Below are 12,315 nucleotides of genomic sequence, written 5' to 3' on the forward strand. Positions count from 1 at the left end.
GCTGGTGATCCTTGCTATAATTTGCATTCAAGAGAGTTACGCCCCCTTAAACTGAATTAGCCCCCCCCCCCCCCCCCCCCTCCTAAAATTTAGGCTGGATCCGCCCTTGTGCATGTTAAGGCGCTATTAGCAGCCGTGCAGCTTACAATCATGAGTGATTTGTTAGTAGATTAGTGTATTGCCCCCAAATTGGGATAGTCTTTTGAACCGGGTGACAATCACAGACTACTCTTATACGAATATTGCAACAGGTTCTTTTGTGTCGCCCATTTTACTGTAGGTTAGGAAGGGTTGGGAGACAGTGCCTACGGTTTTAAGTCCTTGTCCGAGAATTACAAAGGCAGCACCTTCTCCTCAGTTATTTTAAGACCCTGAGTGTTCGTCCGGCCGAGGCTTGAATCACGACCTCCCGCACAACAGACCGATGCTCTTTTTAACTGTGCTAACCGGTTGGCGGCATCACCTTAAGAGAGAGAAAATATGCAAGCATACATATATGCTTTTTCTTTGATTGTATAAATGACTTTGTAACAATAATCTTCTTTTATTTTACTGGATACTTGAGGGTTCCAAGAGGGGAGCCATATTTAAAAGGATTCTAGCTTTCAGGAAGATGAATGAATACGAATAGCTATCGGTATACAACAGTCCAGGATACAAGTGTAAGAGTTAAAACCATTAAGTTAAAAATATAAACTTATGCATGACATGATTATAACGTAAAATGTCAGTCAATATCGTGTGCAAGCACAACAAGAATATGCAATAATACTTGGATAACCAATAAAAGCAAATATACACCGAGGGTGCATATTAAATGTTACCGGCCAGTTACCAATCTTCCTCGCGCCTCATCTAAAAGCGATAATCAAAATGAGAAAATTTGTAATAACGCTGGTTCTGTGGCGCATTCAAAGCATTTAAGAGCAGGTCTCTGTTAAAGTCGAGCAAGGTGGAAAATGAATTTTTTTGACCACCCTTTAAATTTGGTGGGTAAGTCATTATATGGGAAGCACAAAAACACCAACCATTTGCTCACCAAATTGCAAATGTACTGTTGCCAAGAAAACGACGAGTGTTTTATAAAATTCAACGCTGTGTTTCTCATACACGTTAAACTTAATTTCCTTAAAACTTTCGTCAATTTTAAAATATATTTTCTAGTTTGGAAAATTACCAATTGTTGTTATTTTATTATTTTGTGTCTGTTACTTGAAGGCACAAATATTTCATGTGCATCAATGGATTTAGCGAAAAGCTAAAATGGTCAAAATGGTTTTGGTCGTTCTCCAAAAGTGGTGTAGTTCTAGTAAAGACGCTTGGTAGGAAGTTTTCTGAGATATGGAAGTAACCGAATCGTGCAAAATCTCTTCGTGTGCAACCATCGTTTATCCGTGGTTAATAGTTAAATGATAAGGCCTAAAATTCAAAATGACTTAAATTTGACTATATCTAAGCTTCGAAAATTAGCACGAAAGTAATGAAATAAGCTAAACAAGTATTAAAGGTTGAAGGGTAATACCTAAAAAAGAAATAACCTGTGGTATCTTCTTAGACTTTGCAAAAGCTTTTGATATCAAAGTTTAAAACTCGTTTTTTCTTCTCTCTTCATACTGCTCCTCTCCTCAAGATCCTCTCCGTTTGATCCCATTTCCACTCCTCTTCCTTTCTTGTATTCGTCCCTTCCCTTCCCATCTTTTCTTTGTATTCCTAACGTTTTTCTTTCCTTCCTTTTTCTTCTCTTCGTATACATAATGAATACTTGGTGTTTGTTTGAAATTTTTTTAAAATGATTTCTTCTTTGTCAAACATGCCATCTCACCAGTCCGTTTGCCAAAGGTGCTGCTCCTAGATAAGCGAGAAACAATAGAATGAAATATTTGGTAACTCAAAGAAAACTACATTTGCAAGTTCAAAAATTTAAAAAGTACGAATGAAAAAAAAAAAAAAAAAAAAAGATAAGGACGATTTAATCCGAGGTAGAAAAGGAATAAAGATATTTTGTTCTCTTGATAGGGTGACTCCTATATAGTAATTTACAAAAAATAATGTTCTCAATGGAGGCTACATGACTAGCATGAATATGCATATCCCATGCTTTCTATCAATCTATCCGTCGATTCCATTCTTTCCATCCATCCATCCATCCATCCATCCATCCATCCATCCATCCATCCATCCATCCATCCATCCATCCATCCAATCTCTTCCTTCCTTCCTTTCATCCATCCATCCATCCATCCATCCAATCTCTTCCTTCCTTCCTTCCTTTCATCCATCCATCCATCCATCCATCCATCCAATCTCATCCTTCCTTCCTTTCATCAATGCGTCCATATAAAGTGACGAAACTATCAAATGGTATAATACATATACCTCCATGCATATAACAAAATTGAGAATATTCTGGTTGAGTGACATTAATTATTTGTCGATATAAAAAAACAATTAGTATAGACAATCTTTTTTTTTTCCCTGCACTGGTATAATGACTGCTCTCCATCGAGAAATATCCTGAATAAAATTATATTAATAAAAAAAATGTTTGGTAGTTTCGTACTCACCCTTTACCAACAAGAACACAGCACACAGTAACAGTAGAGGGCGCGCCAGGTCAGATCACGCAGGTCTTACGTCCAAGATCAGGTCGTTATCCAAGATAAGCCACGGCAGAAGGCAAGCCAACAAAGGATACATTTTGATATTGTACCCATTAGTTAATCAACTATTTCATGGTCTAAAAAAATCTCACTATATTGCAGTGTAATTTCTTTATTATGTTTATTAAAATAATGTTTCAGCACATAGAAGAACTAAGAGCAAATGGAAAGCAAAACTTACTCCTGAAACTTGTTTTGACTGCGACATCTTTATTCTTAAAAGTAGACACTTTGGTCCCTGATCAAGGGTCTTCTTCAAAGAAGTTTACAAGCGCATTTTGATTAGCTAGTGCGCTATTTAACAAATTGGTCAAACATTTTCCTTTGACTGTCCTATTATTGGTGATGAACAACGTCTTAAAAAGTTCAAAATTTAAGAAAAATACGAGACTGCGACCGAAAGTTCCATTTTTAAGTAAAATTAAGTAACTTTTATTAATTATTTTCTTATTTAAAGCAGATATTTTTGTTTCATAGGCTTATTTTAATGGTTAGCAATTATTCGCCGTAGGCGAAGTGAATATTAGGAGATATTTACCGAGACGCGAGTCTGCGAGCGGCGAGGTAAATATTCTCCATATTCACTGAGCCTGAAGCGAATAAGCCTGGGGCGAAATCATATACCAACTTGTTTACAGAGTTACTTATTTTTATATACAATATATAATTCAATAAAAACAAAAAAACAGAAACTTTTGGTTTGCATGACAAATTCACGCAAAACGTTTAGCAAAACTTTTAGCAAAACTTTTAGGCCGTATTTCGTTACCTTTTTAGTATTGATAGGAATGGCATTTACTTTCATTTTTTTCAATTTCCTCATCCGAAATTGTAGCAAAACGATTGCCGCAGATGCCATTTTGTTGCCGACTCAATATTCCGCCAGTGCAGAGGTGAATATCGTATAATATTCACCTCCAATTAACCAATGAGCGCGCGTGTTCTTAGGAAGTACACAAGTTGGTATATTCTCATTTCGTATATTGCTTACTTATAGTTATTTATTTATTTATTTGAATGACGTTAGTGTATTGCCCGATTTCCATCAGGTCGTGACAGTTATCTAGATCAATGCAATACAAACAGTAGTACATAATCACGTGGCACTTCACAGAAGAGTGTCCCAAGTTCCGGTTCCATCCCAGACCTCTTCTATCATATTGCGCACGACTGCCGCAGTCAAAAGTTTCGATTCTTCTTGACATTTTGTAGAAATTTCTTTAATCTTTGTGAGAAAATAAATAAATATATATATCAATATGTTTTAAAATCTATTTTAAAATTTGGCATGTTTTGGCTATATTTATCTTTGTGAATGTTTTTCTTAAAGTGAAGGGGTTGGGGAAGGTTGGTTGGGGGTTCCCTGTTTTTACGAGGGTGAACACTTAATAGATATTGGCTATCAAACCTTTATCGAATTGAAATTTACGAGTTGATTCTTTTGGGGGAAGGAAAACCGGAGAACCAGGAGAAAAACTCTCAAAGCACAGGAGAGAAAGATAAAACAACTCTACACAAACACTACACCAGTCACGGCGGGACTTGAACCCGAGATGGCTCTCACCCTTACGCCACCAATTACCGTTACAACTGCTGGAAATTGAGCCACTACTGAGGCTTAGCATAAACTTACTAGCATACTATCACAATCCTGCAATCTGATTGGCTAACGTAGTAACTGCTTGTAGCCGAACTTTTCACTTAAAGCGGCCGTCAGATTTCATTGAGATTTTCATGTGCAAACCTACTACGGACAAACAACTGAATACTGACATAACGATGGATTTAAAACAATTCCTCAAAGAATATTAGGGGAAAAAATCCGAAAAACCGCAGCTTATTTACGTGTATTCAAGAATAATTTTAAACGGTAAGAACAGACGAAACAATAAAAAAAGTCCAAGTTAACTGACAAGAATCTTAAGCGAATTGTAAACATGGCACGGCTTTGAATAATCTGACAACAAAATATTTGTATTAAAATAAATCCGTTTAGTTTATCACTCATTAATTATCCCAAGAACTAATAAAAAGGGGAAAATTCTTGGAAAGAGAGTTTTGAGAGTAATGATAGAAACAAAAAGCTATAGAAATATAGCAAGACATCGAGTCGAGTGCGCAAAGATAAGATGAATTAATGAAAACAGTGCCGCCGGTTGAACATCGCTTTGTTTAGTAAAGTTTTTATAGTCATTCCTTGTTTTCGATACTATATTATTAGCTAGTAGGTTTATGCTAAAACAATTATACTACTCGTTCTCGTTTTCTTTGTTTGAGTCAAATGGCATATTGTAAAGCGTTGACTGGACTGGACTGGACTGGACTGGACTGGACTGGACTGGACTGGACTGGACTGGACTAGACTGGACTGGACTGGACTGGACTGGACTGGACTGGACTGGACTGGACCAGTCAATGTTTTACAATATGCCGAGTCAAATAGTCGATTCGGCGCTACGCGCCACATCGACTATCTATTGACTCATAGAAAACAGAAACCGACATGAGGTGTTACATTTAAAGCAAAAAAGCAAATTTAAATTAATTCTAGTAAAAATGAAGTAAAAATGAGTCCGGGCCCATATAGATCTCTTCAGTTTGGGCCTCTTATTGACTATTTCCGACCCTGAGTCATTCCTTTGGGAATATAATTCTTTGTTTCATTTGAATCCAAACGAAGAAATAATACTCAGGGTAATGACACGTAATATGAAAAGAGCAAAACATTACGTCCAAGCTAAGGAGATCTCTTAATACCCAGATGACGAAGTTGCCGAAGGATTTTATTAGAATTGAAGAAGGCTAGGACGAGTTCCTTTTTGAAGAGGGAGAAAAAAATATCAGTTGACCACTATACTAGTGGCATTTCATATTCTGGTAGAGCGCGCATGTTATTGACGAGGACGAAAACCAATGGAATTCATATGCGCGCGCATCTAAAAGGAACATGTTCACGCTGTCATCTTGAAGTCGCAGCACCTCTTTACTGATTGCGCCCTCTATTAAAACGCATGGGCACAAATGAACCTTTACCTGATGATCTGGATCAGCATTAGGGGAAAGATTTAGTAGCTGCTCCACCAGTACCCCGTATTGTACGATATCAGTATTTGGTTTATCTTCTTCTTGTGCGGTTGTTTTCTTGTGTGAATTGACGAAGGTTCCATGACCAAATCCACCCAAAACTGCCTGTAGCGAAGGAACCTAGGTAAAAACATATATTTATTTATAGTGCAAAAAATTTACTTAATATATTTCATAGCTTTGTAAAATCTTTAGAAGTATATTGTTTTGAAACACAATATATTTGATTGATTCCGACGAAGGACTAACGTCCGAAACGTCAGTCTATTGTCTTTCGTATTTACCGTGATAAAATTATCTACTGCGACACATTTGTTTTAAAATACAGATGATTACCTGTGGGCAATCTTCCCAAAAGAGGCTATTCATTCTATGCTATAAAAACAATTTACCTCTCTACCTAGGGTAGAACGTTTGACTTATATTTCAAAATAGGTTTCACTCTCTTGAAAATAAGTATAAGAGTAATGGCGCGTTCTGATTGGCTACCCTATAACTATCAGTTCATATAGCATAAGTAGAAAAATTCAAAATGGTCGCCAACCGATTTGCTCAACTTTCTGAGAAAATACCAATGCACTAAAAACGCCAAAAAGCACGCGGGACGAGGGAACTAATAATGGCTTAAAAGTAGTCGGCAGTAAGAAAGGCTAGTCCGTTTATTAACTTTAATATACCGGACGTTTCTACTTTTCTCGCGAAAAGAAAATAGCGAAAACATTGAAGACGAACGAACAAAATCCTAATAACAACATATAAAACAAAACATATATTTTTGAATTAATAAAAATAAAAAATTGCTTGTTTCTAGAACACCTGAAAAGCATTTCTAAATTTAACAAATACATACATAACTAAAGCATGGCTAAATGAGAGCTAATTACTTGTTTAAAGCAATTTAACAGCTCCGTTAGACTGCAAGATTGCTCAGTTTACGAAACCAAAACATGGTTCAATTCCATTCGTGCAGTTATCGACACGTTTTTTGAAATATCTTTCTTATAGATTATTCAAAAAAGCGGTAATTTCTCGTAATCTAGTGTGATCTATGAGGCCTCGTTAGCTATGAGTTCATTTACGACGAGAGTGAGTGGAATAAATGTCAAATATATACCAAGAGTAAATTAACCCTTGACAATTTCTTACCATGACGGACTCTTTGACCAATATATTTGTAGCTGTCACGTGATTATGCCTCAGGTCACACCGTTCAAGGTATGAGAGTGCATTGATGACGTCTGTTGCGATGGCGAGTACGATTTGAGTAACAAGAGCAGCTTCTGGTTTACTGATATATTCATCAAGAGTAGTACAGGATACCAATTCGTAGCAAATCAAACTGTAACATTTTAACAAGAAAACAACTCTTCGCACAATTGATTTTGCCGACCCACTTTCCTAACCAATGAGTACACTCTAATTATTTGTCGTTTATGACCCTATAAAGACCCCTGCATTGACAGATAACATGATCAATTATTGCCATATTGTATCTTGAGTATGCACTTTGAGTTTTTAAACGATAGTAGGTGAGCTTGTATAGGAGGTAATACTAGAATAGCTTAATATAAGGCGAAAACACCAATAGATTAATTAAGAGAGTTATATCTAAGTATAGAGTCTTTGCACCATCAGGTGATGTCAGTTATGAAATGAAGTACATTAATAGTCCTTTTTCCCTGGGAAACTGAGTACTTTCTCATGTAAACCACATTAGACAATACAACTCAATACAACGATCCCACATTTACTGTTCTACTTCCCTAGTTACTGCTGCTACTTCAGACAAGCTAAAATGTGTTTTTGATATACAGCACTGAACAGGCACACATTGCTGAGAACTGTAATTATCTGTCTTAGAATCAAAACATTCTAAAAGTACATCAAGAAAAAAATCGACAACTAATGAAAAATCTTATGAATTCAAGTTTGTTGTCATTTGGAAAACTACCTAATGTTTGCGTAGACAAGCAAGCGTTGCGCTCAAGGATCGGTCTATTTTTCCTGCCTCCTGTCATGGCTGCCATCACCGTAATAGTGCAATGCTCTATTTGATATTGACAAACTTTTTATACAAACTTACAATCCTTGCCCCTGCACAGACTCGAGGTTCGTGAGGTCTATCAAGACTGGAGCTTCTTGGACTGAAATAAAAGGGGGGAAAGAAAAAAGAACAAAAACTGCACTTTGATAAAGTGAAACGAAGGAAGCTCAAAACATATCAACATTTTGGTGGAGTATTTACAGGCTTGCTTAGGTTACAGAGAACTAGATTGTTACGCAATAAGCCTTTTTTAAACTTTAGTCAGCCTACACGTTATTATATCATTTCAGTATTACTAAAGGGCGGATCCAGGGGGGGGGGGGGGGGGCAAAGGGGGGGCTGAGGCCCCCCTCCACCTTCAGCAGAAAAAGCGATGCTTTTTTACATTTTTTTAATATTGTTTTCCACCCATAAACTCAATTAGCCCCCCCCCCCCCTGGATCCGCCCTTGTTACTTTACGTTTTACTATTATTTTGAATCTTTTTTTGACTTAATATACATTACCTGGTGAATACCATAAATGTTTCATTATATTAGGGTGACCGCCATCTTTTCTTAGTCTCTCGATGACCTCAACTTCACGATTCCATTCAGCTCTCTCGTTATTACAAAAGTGTTTGAGTAAGAACGTCGTTTCTTCGTTTTCTTCTTTAAAACTTCGATAAAAGATCTTTAAAAGAAGTACTCGACACCTTAATTACCTGTAAGCTCAGCTGCATTTGTTCGAATTCGTACAACGAGGTGTATTGTCTTTTTTATGTTTGCAACCAAATCCATATGAGGGATAATAGAGCAAAATAATTCATTATGTTAGAAATATAGTTCATTATATTTTTTTAGACGAAAACCACTTTGAATACTTACAACTGAGTGCGAGAATTCCCCTTTAAAAAAGTTTGTCTTCACAAGGTTGATTTTGGGTTTTCTAGATGATCCTTTAAGAGTGCCTGGACCGTGGGATGCAAGGGTCACAGTTGTGGCAATCGAAGTATCCTGAACAATACCTGATGGATGGTTCGTCATTGGGATATGACTAACATCTGATAAACCTGTGCCTATCACGAAAATATTATTAGAATAAAGGAATAAATAAATGTACAAAATAGTGCTGAATATTGCTTAATTGGTGGGTTGGTGGGTTGGTGGGTTGGTGGGTTGGTGGGTTGGTGGGTTGGTGGGTTGGTGGGTTGGTGGGTTGGTGGGTTGGTGGGTTGGTGATCGATTAGAGGCGATGGCGGAGGCGAGGGATTTATACAAGACAATATGCCCCCTACTGCATCAATCACTATATACTAACAACTTTATTTTGAGAATAATGTGCATAAAAAGGCCTTTCACAAACCAAACGTACCTTGCGACACAGCATGAGTAAAACGGCGTTTGATCGAAGTTATGATAGATTCCTTTTTGTTACTTAAAGAGCAATTCGAAAACGTGTACAAAACAGGGTTAATCGATGAATTCACTGGTAAAACAAACACCGCAATCCACACATAAGCAAGTTTTTCTGGGTCTGGAAATTTCCCTAGCAGTGACAACACTCCAATGATAATAATTGGCATCCAGCAACAGAAGTCAGTCAAGATAATGAACGCCATTTTTCTTGCTAATGCAGACTCAGTGTTCATTTGAGTTGATCGAACAGAACGACTAGAGCTTCGGACTTTCCAAAACATTATGATATATGCAACTAAAATGAAACTAAATGCAATAAAGTTCAAACCAATGAAGATAGCTACAGAGTATTCCCAGCCAGGAAATCGTTCATGAGAGAGCTGTAGAGGAAGACATACGCCTGACCTTCCATAAAAGCCCACTTGCCCATCATAATCATAAAAGTAGTCACTGTACAACATGGGGAATAATGCTATCACAAAACCAAAGATCCATATCAAAGTTACAACAAGCGCAGCAGATTTCATTTTAAGTCTTTTGAATTTGAAAGCAAATACAATAGTTGCGTATCTGTCCGCGGTTATGGTTGTTAATATAAGGACGGAAACTTCACTGGAAATGACAGAGAGTGCTCCTGCAAGCTGGCATACACGACTTGATCTCCATTGAAGGTCATTCTTAAAGTATACGCCTCTCCACTCAAGATCCTTTATAGCAATCATGAGTAAATACACTCCCATCATAAGATCAGATATCGCAAGATTTGTAAGTAAAAAAGAGTGGACTCGGTTTCTCTCCTTCACGATTAGCCTCCAGATAATAACACCGATATTTCCTACAAAGGCAAGGATCCCAAGAATCCAGATACAGATTTGGAGTGTTTTGTTCTTCATCAGGTTGTCACAGCTCGAGAAGGCAGAAGATGGCGATTTACATGTTAAACCTTTTATGGAGTTGTAAGCATAGCAGCAGAAGACGAAGCGATCTAGTTTGCTGTTGAGCAAGACCGACATACGTGGTAAGCCATGCATGATTAAAAAACCCTCTTCTCTAAGATATGGCGCAAGTAATACAGTGATTGTAAAATGGAAATTACACTCAACGCGTTGCAAGCAAAAAGAGAAAAAGAAGGATAGTTCAAAAGCTAATGCAATATAGTTTTGAAAATAAGCGAGTTGCATGGGTGGTCTATACTGACTCATAATTCGTTTTATCATATGACCCCTACGGCCCTGCTCGCGCGCTCTAATAAAACCATTGGAAAAAGTCACGTGATGGGGGCCGAACGGGTTGACGTAAGCGGGCCGGAAAAACCCGTCCGGCCCTGCTCAAAATCCGTCCGGCCCTCTTCGGATGTAACCATTAAATTTGATTTAAAAAGAAGCTAAAATGACTGACAATTTAAGCAAACACGACGAAAGCGAATTCTACTATTCAGACGAGATATCTGACACTGAACTGGCTCAGCAAGCGACGTATTTTGAGTCAAATCTGCTCAATGACGGTGAAATACAGAAATACATCCGAGCACAACAGAAAACAAGTACAATCAACAAAACTAAGTATGACATGAACGTACTGAAGCGCTTTTTACAAGAATGTGGTGAAGAAAGAGAAATTGAGAATATCCCTTCGCCTCAACCTGACAGCCTTCTTTCCAACTTTTACATAAAGGCAAAAAAGAAAGACAATACTTTGTACGAACCTGATACAATGTCGTCCTTCTCAAGAAGTATCCAGCGATACCTCGACGATAAAAATGCAAAAGTAAACATCTTAAAAGATGAAGAGTTTAAGCTTTCCAGACAAGCCTTGAGGTCCAGACGACGAGAATTAAGAAAAGAGGGCAAAGGAAACAAGCCAAATGCTACTGCTCCTCTGACAAGCAAAGATATTGATGCTATTTTTAATGAAAACGAGTTTGGAGTCCATGATCCAGAGATCCTTTCCCGTACTATGTGGTTCTTGATTACTTTGCATTTTGGTCATGGAGCACGACACGAAGCGAGACAGCTGAAGTTTGGAGACGTACTTTTGAAGAAAGATGAAATAAATGGCGAAGAGTATGTAGAGTGGTTCCAAGAAAGAGAAACTAAAACCAGACACGGCGATGAAAATGAACACCAGAGAGCTTTCCGACCAAGAGCTTATGAGAGCGGCGACAAGAAATGTCCTGTGACCTGCTATAAGCAGTTTGTTTACAGGCGTCCCGAAGAAGTCAAAAGTCCAGAAAGTCCGTTTTTTTCTTGCTATAAATCATAGAAGGATGCCAAATGATCAAGTTTGGTTCCTAAACATACCGATGGGAAAGAACAAGATTGGCGAATTCCTGTCTCAAGCAAATAAAGATTTGAAGTTCACGAAGTCAAAAGCCGGTAAAATTACCAATCATTCCGTACGTAAAACTGGTATCACAACACTCCTGGATGCTGGTGTTCCACACAACATTGTCGCTCAATTGAGTGGCCATAAGAGCCTTAAAAGCCTCGACAGTTATGCGGTTGCCTCTGAGAGCCAACAACGAAAAATGTCGAAGATACTGAGAGGTGTTGAGAACGTCAAGCACGAAGCCAGCAGCAAGCAATCATGTCTCCCAGCGCAACCGACTACAAGTTCAACTGCCGCTGCAGGTTCTTTTTTGGGGGGAGCAAACATTGGAGTATTGAACATTCAGAATCTTGTTCTTTCAGGCCATGAAGAAATCTCTAATTCGTGTCTGGTCAAACCCAAGAAACGTCGTTTTATGATCGAGTCAGATGAAGAAGACTAACTAAGTCCAAAAACGTTGACATTTGTCCATGAAAATACTTAGAGTTGACATAGACATTCTTGAGTTCCCAAGCTGCTATTTTTTCCCGACTTTTGACCAAATAGCTATTTGCGAAGTGTATTAAAACAACTTAAAACTTTCAATGTATTAAAAACAATTTTACTTCTTGAAATGTGCCTCGTGTTTACAGTGACTGTTAAATGGCTTCTTCTCAATCAAATAAAAAGGACTTCTCCTATTGGTTCTCGTTTACGCGCGCTGTATTTATCAAGTTTAGCGAGATTTTTCAGCCTTTTTTTACGATAAAAATTGGGTCATATGATAAAATGCTTATTGACTGAGTTGGGTCAGGCCGGACGGG

The 12,315-nt window shown here is 37.8% G+C and overlaps 3 protein-coding genes across 3 annotated transcripts in view; all 3 read right to left on the reverse strand.

Annotated features, from left to right (window-relative positions):
* Positions 1-2,756: 2,756 nt before the first annotated feature.
* Positions 2,757-8,551, reverse strand: LOC116295584 (uncharacterized). The gene is made up of 5 exons (XM_031703436.2): positions 8,294-8,551; positions 7,828-7,888; positions 6,891-7,083; positions 5,694-5,864; positions 2,757-3,885 (listed from the first exon to the last, which is right to left on the reverse strand). The coding sequence occupies exons 1-5, from the start codon at positions 8,316-8,318 to the stop codon at positions 3,769-3,771; spliced, it is 567 nt and encodes a 188-aa protein (XP_031559296.1). The 5' UTR covers positions 8,319-8,551; the 3' UTR covers positions 2,757-3,768.
* Positions 8,552-8,704: 153 nt separating this feature from the next.
* Positions 8,705-12,315, reverse strand: part of LOC116295583 (uncharacterized) — a 38,021-nt gene continuing 34,410 nt past the window's right edge. The window contains exon 36 of the mRNA XM_089040256.1: positions 8,705-8,844. Coding sequence (XP_088896382.1) covers positions 8,823-8,844 — 22 coding nt within the window. The 3' untranslated portion in view covers positions 8,705-8,822. The remainder of the gene's footprint in view (positions 8,845-12,315) is intronic.
* On the reverse strand, positions 9,012-10,520 carry LOC148905294 (G protein-coupled receptor GRL101-like). The gene has a single exon (XM_089040475.1). The coding sequence runs from the start codon at positions 10,399-10,401 to the stop codon at positions 9,124-9,126; it is 1,278 nt and encodes a 425-aa protein (XP_088896601.1). The 5' UTR covers positions 10,402-10,520; the 3' UTR covers positions 9,012-9,123.

The sequence above is a fragment of the Actinia tenebrosa genome, unplaced genomic scaffold, assembly GCF_029948245.1.
Source record: "Actinia tenebrosa isolate PJP-AT-01 unplaced genomic scaffold, QUT_ActTen_1.0 PGA_scaffold7__59_contigs__length_16204524, whole genome shotgun sequence".
NCBI lineage: Eukaryota > Metazoa > Cnidaria > Anthozoa > Actiniaria > Actiniidae > Actinia > Actinia tenebrosa.